Source organism: Dermacentor variabilis, chromosome 3, assembly GCF_050947875.1.
Source record: "Dermacentor variabilis isolate Ectoservices chromosome 3, ASM5094787v1, whole genome shotgun sequence".
Classification (NCBI taxonomy): Eukaryota; Metazoa; Arthropoda; class Arachnida; order Ixodida; family Ixodidae; genus Dermacentor; species Dermacentor variabilis.
Genome location: NC_134570.1, coordinates 25,571,534 through 25,598,902, shown reverse-complemented (window position 1 = coordinate 25,598,902; position 27,369 = coordinate 25,571,534). Strand labels below are relative to the sequence as shown.

Sequence of the window (27,369 nt, the reverse complement as noted above, 5' to 3'; positions counted from 1 at the left end):
CACACACCGAATCTCCACACCCACAACATATGTCCACAAACGGGTCACCGAGTGATATACGTTCACAACTTGTCCACAAACGTCGACGCGCTTTCAACATGTCTGATAAATGCGAATTTTGGCTTTCAGTGCATTTAACTTTGTTAAGTGATTCACAAAGGACAGTGCCATAAATTTTGCTCGCTGTATTCCATATACAAGAAATATTAATTGCGAAAATTTGAAAAACTTGCGCCTTGGTCGCCGCGCACTACGAGAGTTGGTCGCCGCAAATTTGTGACTTGTGCTGCCCTCTTCTGAAGTATTAGTAAAGCGCATTCTGTGCGACGAATGGCGCGAGTTTGAATGACACCGAACGGTTAAGTTAAGTTATGAGGTTTTACGTGCCAAAACCACTTTCTGATTATGAGGCACGCCGTGGTGGAGGCGCCCCCATCGAAATTCGGCCGCCGTGGCCGGGATTCGATCCCGCGATACACACTGAACGGTTTCCAGATCTATCAATACTGAAAAGTGACTCGTACCAGTACGGACTCCTAGCGTAGGAGTAAGGGAGCACGTGTCTCCGCGTAAAGGAGGGAGAAGGGAAGGCTGCCTCCTTGCTGCCGCACCAATGGCCTCGCTTATTGAAACGAGACCTCCTACTCTCGGAAGGGACGAAATTGGAGGTGTAGGGGAAGCGATTAGCTCGCTTCCACGAAGGCGATGGTTGCGATAGCCAGTTACGCGGCTAATAAAAAGGTCAAAAGCGTGGCAGATTGGGCGAGTTGGTATGTCATGACTTTTTTAGGCTTGTAGCGCAGCTCAAGGGGTCAGAACGAGCAAAAAGGCCCTATTAGGCCCATTGCGTTAACTTCAAATTTCATTGCTCAGAACGAGCAAAAAGGAAGGTGGAAGGGGTCATGAAATAGAACGGAGAACAGAGTGAGCGTCATAACAAAAAGTAATAACAAAAAGGTGAGAGGTGCGTTGCTCGCCGCGGACAGCGATGGTCGTCGCAGCGGCCTAAAAAATTCCACGTGCCGAAAAATCGCTGTCGAGAGAGGTGGGAGGGGTGGTGGACGATTAATTAGTGATCCGCCACTGTCCCCAGGTGCTATTGTGTTACAAGAAACTCAGCTATCAGCAAAAAAAAAAAAAAACTTTCGCCTAAGAAATTATCGCACATTTCATTTAGACCGCCCCTCTCGCGGCGAGGGCTTAGCTATATTGCAGGAGAGTAGATAACCGGGCCAGTCGGTATAGATTCATGGTTGATTGGACGCCCAAAAACACACAACAAAGAAGAACGAGACACAAGCTATATCTATTTCTTCGAAAATTGCTCACCCGGCTATATGAAGAATCCCAAAAAGATTTATTAAGCATCATCAATCATTCCTTTAGAAGGGCATGGCTTCTATTGGAGTGGAATATTGCCAAGGTGATATCCTTCCTTAAAAATCCAGGTGGAGGTCATGTGTTACACACTATTAGGCCCATTGCGTTAACTTCAAATTTCATAAAATTTTTCGAAAGAGTCTTAAATATTCGTGTGATAAATTTTTAACGAGCCATCGATCCTAAGTCCGAAATACATTGGTTTCAAATCAGAATGCTCAATATGGCAGGCTCATATTTACCTTGAAAGTCATCTATTCAGTTGGCACGACGCCAATGGCTATAGTAGCTCTAGACATTTCAAAAGCATATTACAATGTTGAACAAGTTGATATTGCTCAATCAGCTTCGATACTTTAACTTCTCAAAACATATCTCCAAGCATGGATTGCTAAATTCTTAAGGAAAATACAATTTTTATTTCTTCCAAAGCGGCATTTCTTCGGCTAGGTATGTACGCGCCAGGAAAGGGCGTTCCACATGGGGTGGTGGTTCCTCCAGTCTTATGTTATATGCTAATGAGCTCCATCCCATGTCATGAGCATGTATATACCAACGTTGCGTACATACTTACATGTATGCTGATTACATAGCGTTTCTCTAATCGGCAAATGGCACTCAAAAACATTATCAATTGCAGAAACACTTGTAAAGGTCGCATCAAGCCATCCCTGCCCTCTGCTTTAGGAAACGCAGAGGGGAGAGGGGCGACCGCATCGAGCGTAGAGGAGGAGGCGTGCTTCTTGCGCCTCCCAAACCGCACAATCACTTCAAATGCAGAAGCGCCATGGTACTCCGCTCATCTAGAACGCTTATCCAACCGAAAAAAGCGCTTCTATCACTTAGCGAAATCATCCCCTACTGGACGCGCGCTGGGCAACTTATAAATCCGCCTCAGATATCTATATAGCAGCTCTAAAATTTGCTAAAGACAACTACTTATCTAGGACACCACCTGAAATACTAAAAACAAATCTGGAAAAGTTATGGCAAATAGTAAACCTAACAACTAACAGTGCTAGTTCACTAGAAGATTCATCTGAAATGATGTTTCCGATATTACCACATGCGCGACCATTCTTAATGAATCATTTACAAGTCAATTTTCGAAAACTGGCAATGTTGAATTTCCTATCGCGCACCAACACGAATGCACCAATGCATCCTGTGATTGTTGAGGTACATAAAATGAACAAGCTAATGGATATTTTACCGTGTCATTCATCACCTGGCTACGACTGCATTAACAGTAAATTCATTTAAAGCACTAGCCTCATTAGCTACATGATACTAACAAAAATTTTCCGACAATCCCTTAACTCATGTGCGCTTCCAAAATAATAAAAAATTGTGAAGGTGGTTGAAATCTACAAATCTGGTGCCAGAAACTCACCTCTTAATTATCACCCCATATCCCTTACAAGTAGCTGCTGTAAATTATTAGAGCATGTAGTTTTCACGAATGTGGCTAGCTTTCTAGAATCCAACTCATATTTTACTAACGCACAGCATGGTCTTCGAAAATCATATTCTTGCGAAACACTCATTCATGAACTGCATCACATCCTGGATCGCTGACCATGCGCTGACTGTATCTTCTTGAATTTTAGTAAAGCATTTGATAAAGTATGCCGTAAACTCCTACTTTTTAAACTAAGCTTGTTAAATATCGACCCTAACCTTCTAAAATTGATAGAGCATTTCCTTACTAACCACTTCCAATTTGTTACTGCTAACGTTCGTAACTCTCGACTCACTGAAGTTCAATCGGGTGTACCACAAGGGTCTGTGCTAGGACCACTATTATTTCGTATCTATATTAATGATCTGACCGCTAAAATATCTTCTAACATACATCTGTTCGCAGGTGATTGTGTTATCTTCTGGGAAATTAAAAGCACTGATGATACTAGCTGATCTGGATAATATAGACGCCTGGTGCGGGAAGTGGCTAATGGAATTAAATATTAACAAATGCGAAAAATGATGCGCGTATCCAGATCTAATTGTGCTCCAAGCACCTACCATCTGAAGGACGTTCCCTTAGATATCGTCGTGTCATATAAATATCTTGGTATACACATTACAAATAACTCAAATTGGACCATTCATATACAGTACTTCATTAACAAAGCTAACCGCATGCTCGGGTACTTACGGCGCAACTTTTTCAAAGCATCGACTGCTTTAAAGTTGCAGCTTTACAAGACTCTAATACCCTCGAAACTTGAATATGCATCTGCAATATGGGATCCCAGACACGTTAATCTCATTACGTTTCTTGAACTAGTACAAGATAACTCTACCCGTTTCATTCTTTCTAATTATAACCGTGCTGCGAGTATAACCTTAATGAAAACTAATCTAGCACTTATTCCACTCGCTAACCGCCGCAAGATTGCCCGTCTTTCGCTGTTTCATAAAATTTTTAATCACACTACGCTTCACGACGATTTCATCCTGCGGCCTCAGTGCATTTCAAACCGCGTCGATCATCGCAGTAAGGTAGAAATTGATTCGTGTCACACGAAGTCCTTCTTTCAGTCTTTCATCCCCCGTACCTCTCAGGAATGGAACCACCTTCCCTCAAGTATCGTAGCCATCATCGATAACAAACTTTTCCGCGAAACATTAGCTAACATTGTATATTCAGGGAAATCATTGTATTAACAGAACTGACTGCACTTGTTTGTTTGCTTAATACTACTACTCTGTAACCACTCCCCTCTTTAATGCCATATTGCCCTCAAGGTATAAATAAATAAATAAATAAATAAATAACTAAATAAATAACTAAATAAATAAATAAATCTCTTTCTCAACGTTAACAAAAGCTTTGTGCTCGCATGTTTATTAAAGGACCCATATATATTGTGTTTTCTTATATCATCTAGATGTCATTCTACAAGCAGAGTCTGTCCAGTATCTTGGCGTTAGATATTGCGGTTCTATGTATTGGAATGCGCACATTGGCTGTAATACTGCAAAGGGTGTTCGTGCGGTTGGTTTGCTATGTAGCCAGAACAGTAGTCGACCAGGAATATGAAAAAACGCTATTATCAATGTACTGCATGTATGTTTGCCCTGTGTTGAAATTAGGGTATGTGCTGTACTCTGGAGCTGCTACATATAAACTTCATTCCCTCGTTCTTCCACAGAGGCACGCCTAGCGGCTATATTTGGGTCTACCTAAATTTGTTGCAAATCAAGTTTTACATCTGGAAGCTAGGATCTCTTCTTTTGTTACGTGTTTTCGATATTTAGCTATACAGTCATTTTTAAGGCCATATGAATCCCCTATAAGACGTTCACAAACAGTTTTTTATCTCCCAACCTGAGTTGCTTTTTGGTTTGCGCTGGCCGAAATTGCACACACCTCAAATTATTTTTATGCAAACTCTCCTAGATCAGTGAAACGTCCAATTTCTTAAAGTGACTCCTGTTTTCTTTTTTCTTTTTTTGAGACGCCAATTCCGCTAAAGTACATTGGCACGATATCTTTCCTGGAAACGCAGATGTGCCATCTTACCGCATGTTAAGCTCTATCTTAAATTATTACTTTTCGCGCATACCGATCACGACAGTTACTGCGACTGACGCTTCCCAGCGCGAAAAAAGTGTGGAATTGGAATACTTTCTCCTGATCTCGACTGGTTGTTTTCTTTTCGCTTCCCAGACTTCGCACCAATCTTTTTAGCAGAATTTATAGATGTAATTCTAGCCCTCCGTAAACTAAATACGTCAACTCGTTCCACAGCTAGTAGTCGTGCCGGATTCTCTGTGTTTAATTGTGCTGCTCTCTCACTGCTTCTTGTGACTCGCAGATTTTGCGAGCTTTCAAATCGTCAGCGCCCCCTCATTTAGCTTTGATTCGATTGGTTGGGTGCCAGGGCTGGCATGGGGTTAATTTCTGAACGAAATGGCAGATTCATTGGCAAAAGCGTCCCTGAATGGTCCGGTTATTCAAATTCGACGGGCAGCTTTCATCTTAGGGGATACATTTCAGAAACAAATGATGCTGCGGGAGTTTTACGCCCCGTCCTTAACAAGCTCCTAAAATTTTCTGCGTTTGTCCCTTCATTGGAACAGTAAACTCCGAAACGCGAACACTTTAAGTCGCGATCACTAGACTCCGCTGTTGAAGACCATTTCTAATTTTTTAGCTACGCAGGGCTGGTCTGGTTCCCTCACCAAACTGTTCCTTTTGTGGGGAACATGAAACAGTAGATAATTTTTTTTACCGACTGTCAAATATATTCTAATTTGCGAAAAAGAACCTCAGAAATACCGTTCCGCCTTATTAAATTAGGCTTAAATGTTCAAAATCTTTTCCGGGCGACGACCCTTGGGCAGCGGTGGCGTAGAGAGTGCAGCGGGGGCGTAGAGGTAGAACACCCGCCTCGTGTGCAAGAGGTACGTGGTTCGAATCCCGGTGCCGGGGAATTTTTCATCAGATTAAAAAAAAAAAAATCCGCGTGTCGATAAAATTACATAAAGAGGCCTGTAGTGTGGCCTGATCCCGGTGACCACAACCGGTAACGCACTCCCTCACCAGAGCAGGATTGGCCACCCTGGTGCAGTACTTGGCCACAACCTCCTATATGAACACAACAATCAAACCCCGGCCCTCAGTCCCCAGCAGCTGCGAAGCAACTGACCACGGCGGCGGTCATACCTGCGACGCAGCAGAGGGTGCTAAGAATCCCTGGCTCCGGACAGGCCGCCATTGGAATATGAACCTGGCAAAGTTTAACGCTAGAACGTTATCTAGTGAGGCGAGTCTAGCAGTGCTATTGGAGGAATTAAAGGGCAGTAAATTGGATATAATAGGGCTCAGTGAAGTTAGGTGGCCGAAAGAAGCATACACAGTGCTAAAAAGCGGGCACGCCCTTTGCTACCGGGGCTTAGCGGAGAGACGAGAACTAGGAGTCGGATTCCTGATTAATAAGGAAATAGCTGGTAACATACAGGAATTCTATAGCATTAACGAGAGGGTGGCAGGTCTTGTTGTGAAACTTAATAAGAGGTACAAATTGAAGGTGGTACAAGTCTATGCCCCTACATGCAGTCACGATGACCAGGAAGTCGAAAGCTTCTATGAACACGTGGAATCGGCGATGGGTAAAGTCAAAACAAAATACACTATATCGATGGGCGACTTCAATGCCAAGCTAGGCAAGAAGCAGGCTGGAGACAAGGCAGTAGGGGAATATGGCATGGGCACTAGGAATAGCAGGGGAGAGTTATTAGTAGAGTTTGCGGAACAGAATAATATGCGGATAATGAATACCTTCTTCCGCAAGCGGGATAGCCGAGAGTGGACATGGAGGAGCGCGAACGGCGAGACTAGAAATGAAATAGACTTCATACTCTGCGCTAACCCTGGCACCATACAAGATGTGGATGTGCTCAGCAAGGTGCGCTGCAGTGACCATAGGATGGTAAGAACTCTAATTAGCCTATACCTGAGGAGGGAACGGAAGAAACTGGTACATAAGAAGCCGATCAATAAGTTAGCGGTAAGAGGGAAAATAGAGGAATTCCAGATGAAGCTACAGAACAGGTATTCGGTTTTAACTGAGGAAGAGAACCTTAGTGTTGAAGCAATGAACGACAATCTTGTGGGCATCATCAATAGAAGTCGGCGGTAACTCCGTTAGACAGGATACCAGTAAGCTATCGCAGGAGACGAAAGATCTTATGAAGAAACGCCAATGTATGAAAGCCTCTAACCCTACAGCTAGAATAGAACTGGCAGAACTTTCGAAGTTGATCAACAAGCGTAAGACAGCTGACATAAGGAAGTATAATATGGATAGAATTGAACATGCTCTCAGGAACGGAGGAAGCCTAAAAGCAGTGAATAAGAAACTAGGAATAGGCACGAATCAGATGTATGCGTTAAGAGACAAAGCCGGCAATATTATTACTAATATGAATGAGATCGTTCAAGTGGCTGAGCAGTTCTATAGGGATTTATGCAGTACCAGTGGCACCCACGACGATAATGGAAGAGAGAGTAGTCTAGAGGAATTCGAAATCCCACAGGTAACGCCGGAAGAAGTAAAGAAGGCCTCGGAAGCTATGCAAATGGGGAAGGCAGCTGGGGAGGATCAGGTAACAGCAGATTTGTTGAAGGATGGTGGACAAATAAACCCATCTCATCTGTAATATGACCAAGCTGTAGCGCTTCGATGCCTCGTTGCGGATGTCGAATCACTGTAAACCACTGTAAACGTTGTGCAAAGCAACGAGGCAGCGCCGCTGTATGCTATACAGTTGCATTATAGAGCATCACCTGCTTTAGTTGTCTCAGGCAACAGTTCCTGATTTTGTAGCCACACCTTGAATATAGTACACTGTATCATGCATCTTAGTATGTGTCCCTATAGATAAACTTCCTTTTGAGGCATCTCGCAGGAAATAGCACAGGGAAAGGTAAGGTGTCGGTGGGTGTTGCTTGCTCGCAACATTCCCAATGAAGCGACAAGGACTGGAAGGAACTCCAATTTTCTAGATTGTATTACGATGCATTTGTAAGTTGTATTACTCTCTGGATTGAGGGATTCTGAGAACTCAGCCACTTTATTAAATAAAGTGTTTTCTCTCTCTCTCTCATATTATAAGTTGTTTCGTTAAGGTAGCGGGACTTGCAAACCGAGTAACGTCGGCTTCTGGTCGTGTGCTTTGCCAATAAATGTGGCTTATATGTATGGAGTCTGCATAAATAAATTAACATGCAATTTCACTCCGAGGGAAAAACAAAGCCAGAAGGGAGGGGGTGTGAAGGGAGATAACAAAACGGCCTTGCCAACTGTGCGGTCCGCTTCCAAACTTCGTCTGCAAGATTCCCATCCTTCCGCACTATATACTATTGCAAAATGTACCCTAGTATTTAATTACATCTCAACAGAATGTCCACAGAAACGTGTCGGAGTTTCTGCGATTACTCTTGCAAGGCTACATTAGTTGCTCGTTAGTTAAGCCTACATACAACACCTTCGCCCGTGGCCGTTGTCGTGTGAGCCTGTTGTCTTTTTCGTCCCGTCATCCGCAATCCTTTGCGGGATGTGCTCGTAGCGCAGTGTGTAAATCGCTGCCAGGCAACTGTAACCAAGCCCTTTCATCAACGGTATAGCACCCGCCAGCGCAGTGCATGTGTTTTGAACGTCGAGTTCCAGGACGCATTTTATTCTACTACGTAAAGGTAACTCCTCGTAAAATGGGCACGCCAGCAACCTATACAGAGCATCTTGTCCCTTACATATTGCAGGATAATTCAGAACGATTTCAGCGTCCGTTCAATGATAACCAGTGACGGCTCATTGAATGTATGACTTCATACCTTCTTGTTTCGTGTGAGTATCTACAATGACACGCAACTGCACACCCGCGCAAGCCCACGCAGGCCTCTCTCTCTCTTTTTTTTAACTCATCGGTACTGCTCATGATCATCTATTCTTGTGTATCCCGTTATTGTTGCAGTCATGCTCAGCTCACGTTTTCAGCTTTTATTTTAAGAAGAAGCTTGAGATCGGATGGTTACACGTGCGACACATTAATTCTCTATAGTTAGTTGGCTCCATAACCGATCTGAATGAATTGAGCGAATTCGTGAATGAATTATGTTGCATTGAAAAAAAAATCTCAGTGAATGGTAATTGGAATCAGATTTATATTTTATTTGCTCTCATTTTCGCACGCACGCACGCACGCACACGCACACGCACGCGCACGCGCACACACACACACACACACACACACACACACACACACACACACACACACACACACACACACACACACACACACACACACACACACACACACACACACACACACACACACACACACACACACACACACACACACACACACACACACACACACACACACACACACACACACACGCACGCACGCACACACACACACACGGAGAGAGAGAGAGAGAAAATGAACAAGTCAGGCATGAAGTTTGTGATTCTACAGCAACGTATACGAAAAAAAAAAACAGACGCCCTAATTCTGTAAACTGTGCCTAGTGGCCCGCTTAAACGGGATAAAAGCAAGATTGACGTACGTACGAGATTACGAGTATTACATTAAATGTTATTTTTGAACGCATCGCTCTTTTGTGATTAACACTCTTGAGAAACTCATTTTAACCGACGTAACAGCTTGACATTAATTGTAAATTTGCTTGCTTGTTGTACCCGCTTTCAGTGTATTGTCAGACAAAATATACAGAAACCTGATAAAACATGTCATTTCCGCCCTTGTAGCCGCTGTCCAATGAGAGCATTTATGCGTTTCACAAATGTATACGCAGAGTACGACCCAAAGCTTCGCGGAGTATCGAGGATAGAAAATCCACGTCGTTGCCGGTTACCCAATGGTTAAAGTTGTACGCGCACTTAAGGACAAACGTTAAAGAAAACCTATGTCAGCTTGGCATACATTGTATTGCAATAGCAATTCTGTGGGCACTCGATTGTATCCTCTATTTAGCTTATCTCACTATTTAAAGTACAAGAAAGGGTTCAATAATTTTTTATGTTAATTGTTGTGAGAAAATACGATAAAATTGCTAGTCGCACCAACAGTGATGAGTAACGATTGAAATGCTGAATTGTGGAAAGCTTTGAAGTTTATGTATCTATGTGCGTGGCCTGTGGAATGAACTAGCATAAGTGTAATGATATGTATATTAAGAAACAATTCTCTGAAAACCGAAATAAAGCAAGATAATTACCTGCTTTGACGACATTATTATAAAAAATTATCAGTGACGTGAAGAAGTTCCCACTGATTTTCTTTTTATCCTAGTTCGTTCTATGCATTTATACATAAGCAGTGAGTGTACAAAATCTTATTTCAAAATATTTATTCAGAAAGAAAGTTATACTTTGCGTAACATAATGTAGAGCAAAATCTTGTATTGAGAAAAATAAGCAAAACACGTTCTTCAGGCCTCGGACAGCCCCCTTAAAAATATATTAATTGCGCAACCGAGTATAATCATATTAGTTAACATTACAGACATCAAATAATAAAAAATAGTAAGCATTATATTCATCTATAATAAAAAATACGGACGTCACAATACTAGAGTAAGGATTTGAAAGCTTGCTGTACCTCCAAAACTAATCAAGGTAGGAACATAATTTTTTGCAACATGTTTCTGATTGTTTGGGGCTATTTCAAAGGTTAAAAACAAAGAAAATCAACTTTTTGTAAGAAAATTGACACCTGAATGTGGCCTCACACCTTAAATTATTAAAAATAGCAAGAAAATATTAATGATCACAATCTAAATGTGATCCAATTTCAGTATTACAGCTTGCCCGCGTCCGATCTCACTTCGTGCTCGTCGCTAATGCGCCACTTCCACAGTTATGATTATAGTTGTGCTCTTTTAACACCATACTTACCACGGTGTGTACCCATGTTTACATTGAACTAGAGCTACGGCTTTCCACTGTTACATATTGCTGCTCAAAAACGTAGCGGGAGCTCTTGCGTTAAGCGTGGTAACCGCACATATCGGTGCTATTTTCTCTGTAACTGAGCATAACCGGTGTAGCCTCGAGGTGTACTGAATATGCTCCTGAGGTGCAGAGAGAGAGAGAGAGAGAGAGAGAGAGAGAGAGAGATAAACGGAATGGGAAAGGCAAGCATGTTAACCGGATGAGGTTTTGGTTTGCTACCCTGCACTGGGAGAAGGGTAAGGGGTGCATAGCTTTTGCTTACACCTATGCAAATTCGATCATGGGGTGCAAATGTCACGCATTCATTACTTTTTGTAACGCTATGCTTCTGATTTCTGGGCACTAGTATATTTCCCTAAAGACACTATATATAGTTTTACCTTCACTCGCCGTTGTTGCTCAGTGGCCAGTGGTATCTTGGTGCTGTGCAGGAGGTTGCGGATTCGATTCCCTGCTGCGACGACTGCATTCCAGGGAGGGCATTCTGCCCTCACTGGAATGAGGGCATTCTTAGAGGCACGTTGACCATCTTCAGGCGGTGAAAATGAATCCAAAAATTTACGCGCCAGATATACGACCTGGCGCGTAAAACCCCTGAATTTTTGTTCCATGGTGGCCAGCATAATTTTCGGTCAGGACAGCGCCGTTATCACCGCGCAGTGTACCGAAAGTACGTCGAAACACGCTCCTGTGAGGGATAGAAGCACTCAGAACTACTTGAAGAGTGTTCTCGTAAGAACTTTCGCCGACGTCAGCGGCACTACAGCAGATGATCTCTGAGATCGGAGGCTGTAACTAGAATATAGCTACTTTGGGAGCATACTCCCGGCGGGTCAATCGAGGCAAGAGTGGCCCATGGAATATTTCTAGTGTACTCTATATCGAGGCTAACGCGACAACTCTCGTGAGCGCTCGTTATCTAACGGATGGTTCCTGTTCACCAGTCGGAAAATGCGTCTTTCAGTGTAGTTGAACAACAAGGATGTCCAGCGTGGTTCAAAAAGTGTCGTTCAACAACAAGAATGTCCAGCGTTGTTCAAAACAAACACCAGTGATTTATTTGCTTCAACGTTTGGTTGGCGCACTTGTGTGACACGCAAAACAGCCCGCCAGTGAAACGGGGCAGCACGAGCATTCGCTCGTACACTGGTCGCACGTACTCTTTTGCACATACATGACAGTGTGTACCAGGAAAGAAAACCGTGGAGTTGATTTTCAAAAGCGAGACGATGGACGTATGGGCGAAGAAAAGTAGTAATAAAACAGACGTGACAGGAGTACCCGATGTCGTATGTTTCATTTTTCATCCGTGCGTCGTCTGCGCTTTTGAAAATCGGCCTTTGTTTTGCTCAACCGAGTGGTCGAAGGTTTCAATTTGCCCACGTCGAATGCGCAGTCGCTGGCTTGAAACACCTAACGCATAGCTTGCTTTGACATTTTTATCCTCCAGCACGCCGAAGTCACGAATAATTATAAGGAATAAATTTTTCAGAATTAGGAGGCGAGAAACACGAAGGCGGAGTACAGACCGGGATAGTCATTGCTATCGATAAGAATATTAGCGGCTTGCCAAATGGTTCTTTACCGTAAAAGGAACTGAAAGATTGAAATGAAACTTCATCTGTCCACTTTATTACTGCTAATGAATTGACTGGCAATACGCTAGCGCTAAAGCGAGAGTCAAAATTCAGCAGTCTGCATCTAGTAAATTCGTGCGCCTCCTGTACATGCCTCCATATTCCCCGTGTAGTTGCATGCGAGCTTGCCACGTTGCGGCGTTCTCAAGAGAACGTGATAACAGTGCCTATATATAAATTAAGTAAGCAACAGGTGGATCGTGTGTGCAAGTCTGGGAGCTATTCTAAGCACATGTCACGCGAGACCTTTTTTTTTTTTTTTTGAGCTACGAAAACGGGATGTTTAAATGAGCAGAGTTTGAAAACTCGAGGAAATGTTGTAATACGATGACGCCGTTAAAGTAATCGGGGCTTCGGAAAAACCTCTCGTAAAAGACAGTATTCGCACGGACGTACGCCGCTTAACCGCCTGCATGCTCGGCGGTTAAGCCAACTTTCTGATTACGCGCATTCCTAGAGAATGAATATGTGAACGTAGAAACGAAAATCCAGAAAAATGTCTATCTGTGACTGACACATAATTGCCTGGATTTTCGTTTCTTAATTCACATATTCACTCTCTAGGAGTGCGCGCAATCTGAAACTTGACTCCCACACTGTCAAACATGCACCCTCCTGCTAGAGTTATAGTCGCAGTGAAAGCTAACGTCCTGGCCTTACACCTCATCGGCTCAGAAAGCCACACGAGCACATCTGCAGTGAGTGCCCCGACAGTAGACACACTACTCCTTTTTGGCCAGAGAGCTTGATTGATCTGAACTTGTCTTCGCTTTTTCTTTTTCGCGCCCCCCTCCCTTCTTTCTCTCTTTCAGTACCCCATCTCCCTGCCTACGTGTAGGGCACCAAACTTAATTTTATTTTAGCTCCCACGCCTTTCCTTCTATTTCCCCTTTTTTCTCACACAGTGGAGGCGTCGCTGATGACAACATCGTTTTTATCATCGTTTTCAGCATAAACGTCACATCCACATTTCACTGACCATCAGTAAATCTTTCAGCTCCGAGAAAACATTATCGGACAACGAAGGCGTCTGCGCTAACGCCGTTTCCCGCAATCAAATACGTATCATACAAACTGGCGTCAGCCTTTGCAACTTAAGAAAGCTTTAAAGATTGGCGAAAGCTCTGCTTGACTTGTCGTCTCAGTAATGGATAGAAGTTTCGAACGTCCAAGAGAAAAGAAACTTCTTCTAAGACTTTTCGCCAGTGTAACCTCCGTCGTCGTGAAGCCGGCGCCTTAGTTGTAAATTGTCAGGAATGCACGACGCAAACTGTACTAAAACTGTGCGTTCGGACATAGTCTGAATCACCGTGCCGTCAAGGTTCGAGCCAAAGAGGCGATAGGCGCAAGTAGTTATGCTTGTTAGCCGTATAGTAGGTGGTTGTTTTGTAAACGTGTTTATCTTTCCTGTGTATTGAGTCAGGGTCCACACGGCAAAACTAGGTGCGTCGACACACTGCTGGAGCAAGCCAGTATGCCACTTAGACTGACTGGTCACGCGCGCTTCATGAATACTGTGACATGGCAACCACTGCACATTCATCATTGTTGAACAAAGGCCAATAAATAGAGAGAAGGGCTAACTTTACGGGACGTGTTGACGCGTTTGAACTGAGCTTGTCTCTACACTTTCGTCTCTAGTTGGCCCGAGGATAAAACTAAATGTGTGGCACGCTCTTGTTTGTTTAGGTGCCCGACACTGAATAAAGCGTACACGTTCATCTTGAGGGTCAGGATAGGGCGCTCATAACGCAGCCACGACGGACACTACGCGACTTGAATGTCCGCTCGGAAGCGGACCACGCCGCGCAGCGTTCTCCTCCAATGCGATTTGCGGGAGCGATGGTGCACGCTGGCACCGTGCTGCTGTCGTCGACCACCGCTGCAGCGATCGGCACAAGCGGGTCGCAGTCCATCATCGTTGCAGCTCTGTCGCGATGAAGTCTTGCGCGAGGCCTTGGCTCCGTCACTCCGCCTTGTAGCTGCACTCGGCGCAGTGCCTGGCGCCCAGCATCTTGCACGCGAGATGCTGCATCGTGTCGTGCGTGTCTGCGGAACGCGGGAGAAGACGGGCTGTCAGGGACAACTGCCGCCTGGGTTCAGCTCGCGGACGTAAGCATTGCCAGCTCCACTGCTTACCGGCAATAATGCTTCGCTGCTGCATCTGCTGGTAGTGCAGGGAAAGCTCTGTATGAGGAAGAGAACGAACAAGAAGCAAGGCTGTTGACTGACTATATAAGCATAACTGGTGTAATTTGTGAATTTATTTTGCTCGATTATGTTTTTTCTTATCGCCGACCGTTCAGAATCGGCCGATCCTGGTGACAACTTAGGTGGGGTGCCTATCGGTGCGCAGACAAGGAGAGGAACGGAATAGAATCGAAATTGAATTGTTGCATTAGCCCTGCATAAGAATGTACTCCATGACTCCTTTGTTGAAGTCCAGCGACGTCTCACGTTCACAGCTCTAACTCCATGGTGTGATTGATTCCTCGCTTAGACGCCGTTGTCTGTTTCTCTGCAACCGCCTGATAACATTGCCGATGCTTAAGCTGGTGGAAACGTGGGTTCTCAGACTCGCCGTGGCCTGCAAGAAAGACACTAAGACCACAACATCCAAGGTATAATTTTCTTCCTGCGAAGAGACTAGCTCTGACCGCTGGACGCTCCGAGCGCGCACACGAGAGCTCGGATCGTGCTACGGGTCATGGTCAGTTCTCCCACAAGCCGATGAGAGGCGCTCCATAAGCTTAATTTTTAGTGTTTAGAAGGCTGTAATTGACGTTCAGTACGATTGTAGTGTCAAGAAGGTAGCCATGTCTGCGAGAAAGTTGCATGCGAGAATACGGCCTGGTCTTTTTCTCGGGAAAAATAAATTCTTGGAGCGTCAAGCGATGAAACTTCACGTGCTGGTCATACCTTTCAGCTTGGCTTGAACAGCGAATCTAGCCTTCCGTTCCTGGTCCAGTTCCTGGCACAGGGCGTCTAAAGCAATACAATGAGGAAGCGTGAGTACGTTCTCCCACGCACTATTTCTACGCACTATGTTTATCAATATTTATCATGGTTGATAGCGAGGAAGGAATTGAGAGGGAAAAGGAAATGCAGAAAAGTCGGGTCACTCCTTGTTTGCTAACCTAGGAAACCGGACGTGCGTCTGGTTAACCTCCCTGCCTTTCCTGTCTTCTATTTTTCTCTCTATACGCTTGGGGAGGGAAAGGTTGACCTAGAGAAGACTAAAAAAGGCATGTTTCTCACTCACCTCGCACGACTTGCAACTGCTTGGTGAGTTCTTCGCGGTACGCGACCTCTTTCTGCACTTGCTCCTCGAACGTTTCTGCAAGAACAAGACGAACGTGGAAGGAGTTCACTCACAGAACCGTGCATGCTTATTGTCATGTCTGAGCTACGTTTATTTGTTTCTCTGCAGCTTAGAGCAGTATAGAGAGTGCTCACGTGACACCACACATGCGCCGCATTGTCTTGCTATACGCGGTTTCCACAGCGCAGCTGGAACTTAACGAATCGCGATAAAGCGCAGCTTTAGAACACTTTGTCGACTTCGATGACGTCAGTACACATAACTTATTCTCAATCTATTGATGCAATTTCGGAAATATATCTTTCAGCGTTACGCCAGAGAGGCAGAATGCTCGTTGCGCTAGTGAATAGTCGCACCGCACGCTACGTATCCCCGAAAGTGACCAAAGGAGATTACGCAGTTTTTTCTATGAACGCAAGCAAAAAATAGTACCAAACAAGCACTTCGTCACTAATGCTGAATACTCGTTTGGGTGCTGTTGAAATGCTATAATTTATTATATCATTTGCTACATTTGCTACAGCTAGTGTGACTTAGCCTCAAGCGTGAGCAGTGCTCGTCGTTATGTACCTTCGCGAATTGAGTCCCACATTGTGATGGCGGAAACACCTGCCTGCTGCCACCCCTTTCTTTCTCAACAGAACTACTACTATTGTTTTCAGCAAGCTCGACGCTCCTTAAATAAAAAGGACTTGCGTTTAAGCTCGTGCTGAATAAATTAGTTAATCAACCTTACTAGACAACTGGGTGCATAGCAAAAATTACTGACTGTGAGTTGCTCAAGCTTATCAACCGTGTAGGCAGTTGAACTAATAACAAGAGAGAGAGAAAAGAATACAGAGAAAGGCAGGGAGGTTAACCAGAGGTAGTTCCGGTTGGCTACCCTGCATGGGAGGAAGGGTTAACAGGCATAAAAAGAGAAAGAGAGTGGGAGAGGGAGATAGAGAGAAAGAGAGACGAGCACGAACAAAGCGCGTACACTAGTTGTACGCGCGATAGAGCGGTAGCTAGGTGGCGGCGTTCTTAAAAAGATGCCACGAGTACTAGTTGCACAGTAAGCAATATTGACGTGAAATCATCAAATGAGCGAAAAAGCGGGAGCCTGTAGCAGCAAAACGACCCCATTGGCTGCACGTCACATGACCGCCACGACGGAGCAGAACGGGCGAAAGGGAACGCCTGCTGCAGTGCTGGCGCGCCAGGTGTTGCGTTAAGGGAGAGGGCATCCCTGCGACATCACGTCACCCTTGCTCTCGGAAGCCTCTCTTAACCGCGCGTTCCTTGTCCGCACGAGCTCTAGCCTACGTTCCAACTGCGCCTAGGTAATCGCCATGAAGAAATAATGTATAAAAAACAAAACAAATTCTAGAGTAAGAGCGTTGGCGGTAGTGAGGACTCTTAACGACGTTCATTGGGAAATTAATGCCTTCGTATTCACAACTCATTAGAAGTGCTTTGGTATCCACGGAATTTTTGCACCCGCCGTATATGATATGCTATTTTTTAACTACGTAGGGAGGAAATGCTCTGTTTAAGCCACGTACTTAGATTTAGGTGCACGTTAAAGAACCCCGGGTGGTCCAAATTTCCAGAGTCTCACGCTACGGCGTGCCATCATAATCAGGCAGTGGTTTTGGCACGTAAAACCACGTAACTTAACAGGTTAAGCCATGGCACCAGTTGGCTCAAACACTGCACATTGCATTAAGATACTCTGAAACGCCCTTGGAAAGTTTCATCGGCCAGAGCTCATTCAATCACCTCTGCTTGGATTTCAAAAGGCGAAGTCGTTAACTTCTTCCTGTCCCATCACAGGTGCTCAAAGTCAATTCGGAAGCGCGACTTCTGCACCGCTCATCATCCGCAGCTTTGATATGTTTTGTGGCCTGCCTATTACTATTAGCCTACTGTTGTCACGTCACCTGTTTGTTTCGGCCGATAGCGTTAGACGGTGCTTACTGCGAAGCTGAAGTGTCAGTAGTGGAGGGAACGTAATGGTTCGGCGAGGAAGCTATACATAGTTGTCGCTATTGCGCTGCGCGGCAAGTATTTTTCTGTTTTCATGCCAACTGCGCGGAGGGATCCGGTAGCCGTGCGCACCTTCAACACCGCATGTTGATGCAAAACCCCTGCACGCGTTGGCGCAACCGCGCGGTGCTCCCGCGTACGCCGAGCAGCACGCCGGGGGGGGGGGGGGCAGGAAAAAACACTTCGGCTAATGAGTGCCGCGTCAGGAGTGCGGCATGGTTGTCGCGTGTTTAACAGTGTGCGGCACGCGAGCTGAATATCGGCGCCGCGAGCAGGGCCTTGGAGTATGCTGCTCTTTCTTTCTTTCTTTCTTTCTTTCTTTCTTTCTTTCTTTCTTTCTTTCTTTCTTTCTTTCTTTCTTTCTTTCTTTCTTTCTTTCTTTCTTTCTTTCTTTCTTTCTTTCTTTGAGGATGCGCGGAACCTCGCGTATATACAACGGGCTAGCACACGTCGGCAGTGTGTGCAGAGCGAATGAGGCCGATAGTACACAGTAGCCTCCAGAGGCGAGCACGCTGTGCTTGTGGCGACGACGGCCGGCGACCCTCGGTTTGGTGCTCTTTAGTTGCTGCCGCCAGGGGGCTCAGCACGGTCACCTATATGTGTGTGCAAGCGGCTTCGAGAGTTGCTGCGATTAACGGTAGTTCACTGAATAGATAAATGAACTGGTAGCAACGCACCGCGACGCAGTCTGCTGGGCACCATTTCGTGGTTCGCCGACTGAGTTGTTTTTACTTCTGCCTATTTATTCCTCTTGTTGCCTTTCTTCTGGTTTTGGGTACCTAATTTGAGTACCTAGTTTTTGAGTAAACATATTTTCGTTGTCTTGGTTGACTTGGTTTTTTTTGTATTCAGTAAGCAAGGATGGTTGAAGTTAACGAGCTTTCCATTATTGTTTAACTTAGAATGGCTGATCTCTTTTGAAGAAATAAATAAAAGAGATCAAGCTCACAATTTTTGGAGTTTCGGTTGAAAAGAGGATCCTATGAAGAGGTCTTTTTTCTTCTAGTTTTATTATAACTCCTTCACCCACAGTTATCAATATTTATGACCAATAAAGTATTAAATGTAAACAAGTTACCTCGCATGAGGCGACACTCCCTTTCCACTTTTTTCCTGGCTTGTGCTTCTCTCAGCAGTACGTCCCGTAGCTCATCTGTGAAAGAGCAAAAACAAGAGGTGGAGGCGTTGTTTATTCAAGTTTCTTTTCCCTCTCCCTTCTTCCTAGTGACATATGGTTGCTTCATTTACATAAGCATCCTCATATTCTAATACTTCTTTATTTTATTAAAGAAGTATAACATTTATTTTTCTGTTTTAACGCGCGTGCGTAAGCAAGTAATTTTGTTTAAAGTATTTAACCAGTATAGACAAATAAGGTGTTAAATGAAAAAAAAAAAGAAAGTGACTCGTGTTGTCTAGAATGTCAGGCCTTAGAACATAAACGCAAAAAATGTTGCTCTTTCAGCCGCACAAATAAAACACAAAGTAGTAGAAATTTTAGGCTGCACTGTCACGGAAAGAACTCCTACATTTACAATGCAGCAGTTCGAAAGCTCAAACAGATTTAAGCCGATAACTAGGAAGTCACGGAACGTTAAATCGCTGCTCCGTTTGTACTTATAGCATAAAACTCGCTATGAAGACTTAAGGACAACGTTTTTGTTCTCCCCGTGACAACTGGAACGCTGAAATTCTCAGAGCCCGCTTTTAGTTGCTCTAACCGTAATGTGGGCAGCCGACGCACGAGAAACAGCTGGGACTGATAGTTTACAGTGTGGCATTGCTTACCTTTGCTAAGTGTGAATATGCTCGAAGGATCCAAAGAGTGGTCGAAGGTTTGCGTTTCTGAAACGACAAGGATATAAATGAGAAGAATATACGGGGGTAGGCAAACAAAGTGGTTGCGAGTTTATATAGGCCTACATCGCCGCTGCGGACGCAAAGCCACACTACTAAAGCATATCACAAGAAGCCAAAAAGCACTGACACCTGTTTGTTGGCTTGTTATGATATGACTAATAAAAATCGGGCCCCTCGGTTAACCCCTTTCTTTTCGTTTACTACTAAAGCATGCCAGTCTAGAAAGCGTAGCGTCTGCAAATGACGATTCATTTTATTTTTTTCTTTCCGCAGTTGTTACGCATATGTGGTTTCTACGAGCTAGCCCCACATACAACGTGTTAAGACTGAGTGAAGAGAAATAGAATTGTTATATTGTCGATCGATCACCACTTCAAGGTGTCTCGTTCCAGTTGCCGATTTACAGAGTCAACACAGTTCTTCAATCATAACAGTTCCGCAGCTGGGAATGCTATTGAGTGACTTCCCGTGAAGCATTAACTGACCGACGTGCCACCACTGAGCAACAAAATGAAACTCGTGGTCACCCATCGGCGGCTAATAATAATTGCTTGAAATGCCTAACGTGACTTAAGGACGGTGCTGATTGAAAATATTGTTTACTTGTTCGTCCCGAGATGTTATTTTGTTATTGTGCTCAAAAAACGTGGCGTTTTGCAGTCAGTTTTGCTGTCCATGGAGGATACGGAATTCGGCGGACCCCTACGCTGTTCGCCAATCACTGTGTCCGAATTTTGAGACACGAGATTTACAGAGAGTTTCGCAACTGCTGTGATTGAAGGGCTCGCTAAGCAAGCGCATGCGGACGCGTGGAATGAAATGTGTGGGTGGGCATACTCCTCACCAGCATTATTATTCCGCCGTGATGATTTACATTAAATTGACTGGTCGAGCGGGGGGGTAACACCACAACATCTAGTACTGCACATTTCTGCGCTAAAGCACCGCGTTGGATGTTCCGTCCTTCGTGCGTGAAACCATCTCAAAAACCGGTGGTTAGAAAATAACGTCCCGCAACTATAACGCCTGCATTTGGCGGATACCTACTCTATTAAGGGAGTGGTGCGCTTTAAACGTGAGCGACCTAATTTAGTCACCGTAGCGTAAGAGACACTTCAGTATAACTAACGAAGAAAAACAGTACAAAACAAACCAGAAAGCGTATTTTCCGTAGGACCGTGACAATATACCTGTACGAGCAGTCCTTTTTAAATTACTTTAGGTAAAAAAAAAACAGAGATATAAAATTAGTATTGTTAGAAGTCTTGCCTACTATATAAATCAATCAATCAATCAATCAATCAATCAATCAATCAATCAATCAATCAATCAATCAATCAATCAATCAATCAATCAATCAATCAATCAAATTATTAATACAGTCGAGGTTAATTACAGCTTATAAAATATACAGACGAAAAAAAGTATCATTTTATCTTTCTCCGCAATAATTACTCGACCAATGGCCGCATTTTCCAAGCACCAGTTGCCACGGTGGTTTCTCTAACTGCATGGCATAATAACTAGTATGATGTTTCGCGCTAATATAGCGATGAATGTTAGCTTGAATTCATGATGTTTATGAGCTGCTCAATTTGTAAATTTACTGGACAACTGTATAGTGCTCAAATAATGTTAATTACAAATGTGCCTGCTAACGAAGTTGTTTCGTCCTGTCCGCTTCCACTGGTTTCAGCCAATCGCCGACAACTAACAATCATACAGTTGAAACTGAACGATAGTGGTCACAATCGCCGTTCATCCGCATACAGATCAGTAAACTTTGGCAATAATTTCGACAGGCAGAGGTAAACTGCAGGCAGATCACAAAAGCTTTCATGACAGCATCAAAAGACCTAGTCACACGTACGCAGGCACTTTTTGAGCCTGAGCTAGCAGGATGGGAAGCGCGCATGCGCAGTACGCTAAAGCGTGACGAGCACCTGAACGAGGTGCGTGAGTTCGGGGAAGGTGCACTGCGCGCTCGAACGCAACTAGCTGCATGGAAAGGTCGTGCTGATCTTGAACGTGCGAGACCACACGTGAACAGAAAGCTGTTCAGCCAACCCTGAGAACGGCGCTTAATGCTCAATGAATAGAACTTGACTAATTTTGCTCGATACCAAATATACGTTTTGACGGTTGCGAGAACCGTGCGGGCATTCGCAGCCAGTTCTGCACTCACTCTCAACATTGATAATTTGTAGGCGTTTTGAGCCTCGCGCGTGTAGCATCCTTGCGGTATATATAGCGCGTGCGATCTACTGCATATAACCTGCGTACGTTTGCCAGAAACGTCCACTGTTTGTAGAACGCGCTGCATACGAACCCGAATATGGCGACGCCTCGAGGGCGTCTCGCTTCCGGCACTCTTCCTTGATCAGCTGCACCACGGACGTCACGGCGTTCTCTGCACACAAAAAAGACAACATGTGGGAAGAGCGCGACGATTCTTGGCGACAGCGTAGCAATGCGAGAAGCAACGTATAGCACAGACCTCGCCCACGATGATAAAACAACCCCAGTGTTACGCTGGCCGTACTTAACAAGTCACGGGGCGTCAGTTCGGCAACACGTTGCCGTCGTTAGTTCTGGCCGCAAGATCGGCTTCGATACGAATCACCCAGTAAATCCAAGTGCTGACGCCATATTTTGTGGCAACAAGATGAGAGAGATTCGCGCAGCATGACAGAGGAAAATTGTCATCCACCGGACTGTAGCATGAAGGTACTAACCTATAACCTCAGCTGCATTTGGTCCTGATCAGCGTATTTGTTCAGATCCCTGAAAGCACAAGATCCCTGGGATACGTATTATAAGGACGGTACGTTTGGCACGTTGGTAATCCATACTGAAAACGTTGACGTCGTGATGAAGTTTGACAGTTTCGTACGTCAGCTGTTCGTGAGCTCCACGAGAACCGACTGCATGGTGTCTAAAGCCATTATCGAGTCGAAAAACATGGCCCATTTAGCACAACTCTCTGTGTCAATAAATTGAAGCGCACTGCACAGAGCTGTGAGTTCTGCAGCCTTGGACGTGGTGACATGTGACGTCTTGAACCGCAGTCTTATTCCTCTCGTCGGTATAAACAAAGCACCGCCAGAACTGGTCAATGTAGTCAACCCGTCAGTATATATGTTTACGTGGCTACTGTATCTCTCGTACAACAGGAGTAAGCTCAATTGTTTTAGTGCAGATGGTGGTAGATCTGACTTTTTCTGAAGTCCTGGAGTTGTGAGGTGTACCTCAGGATGGCACAAACACCATGGAGGAGACACCGGCCTGGTCGAAGCTGTGTACCTCGATGTAAGCGAAGCACGGTATGCACTGACAGTTGCGCTAAATGAAGTGCGGGGTTTCCACGGTGAGTGCAGCGAGGTGGTGGCAAGGGGTCCGGACAGTATGCCTGATGTGCACGTAAAGCCACAAAATTATTTTCCAGTGCTTTACCTGGCCATTGTAATATCAGCGTAAATGATGAAGCAGACAAAGCTGCCTCAGAGTCGCATCAAAAACAACACAGCATTCCCATTCCACTTTCCAGGATAGACGCTGCAACTCAGCTTCGTCACCTGGTACGCAAGCTCTCTTTAATGGATTTGAACACCCCAAATATAAGACGCCCCAGGTTGCATGAACTGAAGCCTTCGCTCCAACTCCGACCTCGATCCTGGCTTCACCTACGTGAGGCATCCCTTCTATGCCAGCTGTGGTTGGGAGTGACTTTCACGAAGGCGTACACTACTTTGATTGGAAGGATCGATAGTGCTGCGTGCGACGTCTGCGGTGGCGAAGAGGTCATCGAACATTGATCGTGCTAATATCGATTTCAGTTGGAAAGGCAAACATTATCTATCGCATTGCGACGATTGGGCGATTGGTCGCTGTTCGTGCAAGTGCTACCTGAAGACCGTCCCCATTCCTCGTCGGCCCACAAAGCTGTGAAGGTACTTTTGTCTTTCTTGAGAGCGACTGGCCTATGAGAACGCCTTTGACTTGCTCAGGCCCTCCACGTGCATGCGCAAGCTCCCGGCGTCTTTCCTTCCTCTCTACCTCTCTCTATATCATCTTTATATTCCCTCTATCCCATCCCCCAGAGTAGGGTAGCAAACCACACGCAGTTCAGGATTACATTTCTGCCTTCTCTCTTTCTTTCCTCGTCCTCCTCCATACTGAAAACTACTGACAGCGTGAAACAATAGGAAAGACACAGAAAAGATACAGCGCTTGTCCGTGTATCGTTTCTGTGTCGTTCGTGTCGTTTCGCGCTATCAATAGTTCTCGATATGTATCATTACACATTGCAAACTTGCCCAAGTACGAGATAATACATTCAAATTTTGCTGAGGCAATATAAGAAACCTTTTTTAAATGAAGAAGCAAGGCTCGATACTTCGCAACATCTCGGGTGCTCGCTAGATGTTCACGGCACGCTGAAAGCGCGCGCACTTGTTGCGGCTCGGAGGAAACGCGGTGGTGTCAGTTTCGGTTCCGGTGCATCCTCACAAGTTGGCATGGCAGTTGAAAATGGCTCGAAGGGCGCACACACGCCACGAACCGTATAGCGCGTTTCGCACGTGACATTAAGCTATGTGTTATACTTCGATGGTGACGAAGATATAGCGATGATCTTGGTCCAGCAGCGTCTCAAATAGTAGAGGGCAAGAGACCGTTGTAATTTTGTCAATTTATATCGATGACCAAAGTAATAAGTCAGTCAGTGTCAGTCAGTGCATGGATTTACCGAATGTCAAATCAAGGCGTTCCTTGAAATCTGTTCACATGCAGGAGTACTCTTTAGAATTTGTGTTTTGAAATCAGAACAGGCAGTAATAATTACTGTTTCAGAAGTCGGTGTAGCGATTTCACGCCTAGGCCTGTCAAATCCGAAAACACAATAAAAGCTAAAAAAAAAAAACTGAAATAACGGGGCGGGATATATACGACGGGGACTCTGTTCATAAATGAACTTGAGGCAAGGTCAGTTGGTCCGTGATCTCCAGTTGGCCGCTTCGTTTAAGTGCTCAAGTCTTCGAGTACGACTAGCATAGTCCTCGTCCGCTCTGTGCTTCTCTATCATTGTTTCTAGTGTGCAGGCACGCTTAGATCTATTCATAAGTTTTTGGTGTTGTTTTATTTTCTTATACTATACCACGACCGCGGTGCTAAGAAATCTGTAAGACAGTGTTTGCATTTTCATATATCTGCAGTAAAACCACGGTGAGATATAAGGCATATGTCGCTCGATGGCCAGGATGACTCTCTTACTGCGCATTCCCGCCGTTACCTTCATCTCTTATATCGCCGACCGCATATTTTTGCGTCCGACATTTTGTCTCATATTCTCTCCAATATGACATTGACGCAGTTGCGAAGAAGTCTTACCTGGCTCAGCGTCGCGCTTGTTCGTCTCTTCGTCCTGTAAAAGAAACCGAGATAAAATTTAAAGTCCAGTAACCGGTGATATGTCATAGTTCACCCCCAATTGTTAACAGTCAATAATACACTGCTACTCATGAATGTATAATGTAATCTGTGTGTTCATAAACATCGACGATGACATACCCAAAACAGCTTGCTTTGCTTTCATCCAAATACCCCTCCCACCGCTTTCCGAACCGGTAGTTTTTCTTTAATAACCAATGACTCCCGTTGCATGACGAGACTTGAACTGCAGAAGAATCTTAACAGAATTGCAGAAGAATGTTGGTTGACGTTTTTAAGTGCTAACTACAGGCGTTATACTGAAGTCTTAAGTTTGCTCTTTGAACGACGCAAGCTACAACTCTGAGGAATGTGGTATACGCAACGACGCGTCAGAGCTACGTCTTTGTCTCTAGTTTTGCAAAAGCTGCATTCTTCTGACAAAAAATATATGTGCTTTTTTTACTTATCCTCGATCAAGCGGCTGCTCTTCGAAGTAAATATAGATACCCTCGTGACGAATACTTCTTCGTCGACGCACGAAATGATACCATTGCTGTAGAAATCAACCGAGACAAGCCAATAGTCAAAGAAAAAGAAAAGAAACATGTTCCGGTTGGCGAGGCAATGTGGGTACGCGTATGAATAGGGAGACATGTTCTTCCGATAGGGAGGCGTGGGTGCCTAATGAAAGAACAAAAAATGAATAAAATATAAAATAACGGAGACTACCCGTGGTTGGCATAGGGCACCGTCGAGGCGTGATTCAAATTGCTTACCGCGCACAAGAGACCTGCACGGCGGCGCGACGATATTTAAATGCGCTCGCGAAATTCGCAACAAAGAAAGCGCCCACAGCGAAACACCGAAGCGAGAATAAAGGCCTCGGCGCATGCTATGCGTGGTGAGCACGTATAGTGCCGAGAACTTCGCTCTGTGCGACTTGCCTCGTTTTCTCGTTCCCGTTTTTCTTTTTCTTTTTTTTTTTATTCACGTACCGCCGTGCTCAAACACGTTTCTATTTTCTTTTTTCGCCTCTCTCGCTGTCTTTAACGCGCAAGTATTGAAAGTATAGGTTCGCGAAAATTATTTTCGACGGAACGCGAGAACACACATATGTAGGTTTGCGCATTCCCGGACTCTTAAAAGTAATATTAGCTTTCCTTCTGGCTGGCTGTCTTTCGAACGCACGCGTTGGGATTAGAGGTTCACGATAATTATTACAGTCGCAGTGATAAAGTACACATTGGTTTATATATCATTGGTCTCTTAGAAGGAAAAAAAAGTGTCGATAGTTAAATGGGGGAACGCGCGCGGAAGAAAAAATGTCGACGAAGGAGAAAAGCAAGAGCACATCCTGGGAGACTTCAAAACTTATTCGCAGCTAAGATTGTGTTCGAATATTTGCGGAAGCGTCTTTACTGGCACAAAACGAACTGATAGGCGAATAAAAATAAAGTAACCCTGCGGAATATCTTAAAGCGTGTTTTGCGAATTGTGGAGGAGAAAGAGATAAAAGTATACGATTCAAAGCGTGGGTGTAATGAAATTGGAGCTGAGAGAGAAAATAATGCAGAGAAAGGCAGGGAGGTTAACCAGAGGTAGTTCCGGTTGGCTACCCTGCGCGGGGGGAAGGGTTAAGGGGGATAAAAAGAGAAACAGAGTGGAAGGGGGAGATAGAAAGAAAGCAAGACAAGCACGAACAAAGCGCGTACTCTACACAGCGGTAGGGGGCGGCATTTTTAGAGTCTGTCGTGAAGCCCTGTAGACCGCAAGAACCTTAATAGCGCGAGTAAGGCCTTCAACGCGGATGTTCTTTCGGAGCATTGGCCTAAAGCTTTTAGTTCTGAAAGTGGACGATTGTCCAACTGGTCCAGTGCTCTGCACATCACTTGTCTCTCAGCACTGTATCGCGGGCAGACACAGATAATGTACACAGATACGTACTAATTGGAGCTGAAATTAGTACGTATCTTCTGATAGAAATTGAGTTTTACGTCCCCGCAGACAACCGACGTTAAGCAGAGCGCAAACGCATGAAAGTCACTTATAATAGTTGTGCTAGTATTGAGACAGTTAAGAGTTCGTCGCCTACCGCGCTGACTCAATGGTCATGGCATGCTACTGCTGACAACGAGGTCATGGATTCCACTGCCGGCCGCGGAGGCTGCTTTCCAATGAGAATGGAATGCGAAAACGTGCGTGTACCGGCTTTGGATGCACGTTC

The 27,369-nt window shown here is 44.8% G+C and overlaps 1 protein-coding gene and 1 long non-coding RNA gene across 2 annotated transcripts in view; one reads left to right on the top strand and one right to left on the bottom strand.

Annotated features, from left to right (window-relative positions):
* The window catches only part of LOC142575319 (uncharacterized), a 93,731-nt gene that overhangs the window by 2,960 nt on the left and 63,402 nt on the right, over positions 1-27,369 (top strand). The gene's annotated exons all lie outside the window — the stretch shown is intronic.
* The window catches only part of fuss (SKI family transcriptional corepressor fussel), a 39,384-nt gene continuing 23,942 nt past the window's right edge, over positions 11,928-27,369 (bottom strand). Inside the window, exons 6-12 of the mRNA XM_075683043.1 lie at positions 25,104-25,137; positions 22,045-22,125; positions 19,644-19,700; positions 18,934-19,008; positions 15,768-15,842; positions 15,425-15,490; positions 11,928-14,692 (exon numbers count right to left, since the gene is read on the bottom strand). Of these exons, the coding sequence (XP_075539158.1) occupies positions 14,472-14,692; positions 15,425-15,490; positions 15,768-15,842; positions 18,934-19,008; positions 19,644-19,700; positions 22,045-22,125; positions 25,104-25,137 (609 nt within the window). The 3' untranslated portion in view covers positions 11,928-14,471. The remainder of the gene's footprint in view (positions 14,693-15,424; positions 15,491-15,767; positions 15,843-18,933; positions 19,009-19,643; positions 19,701-22,044; positions 22,126-25,103; positions 25,138-27,369) is intronic.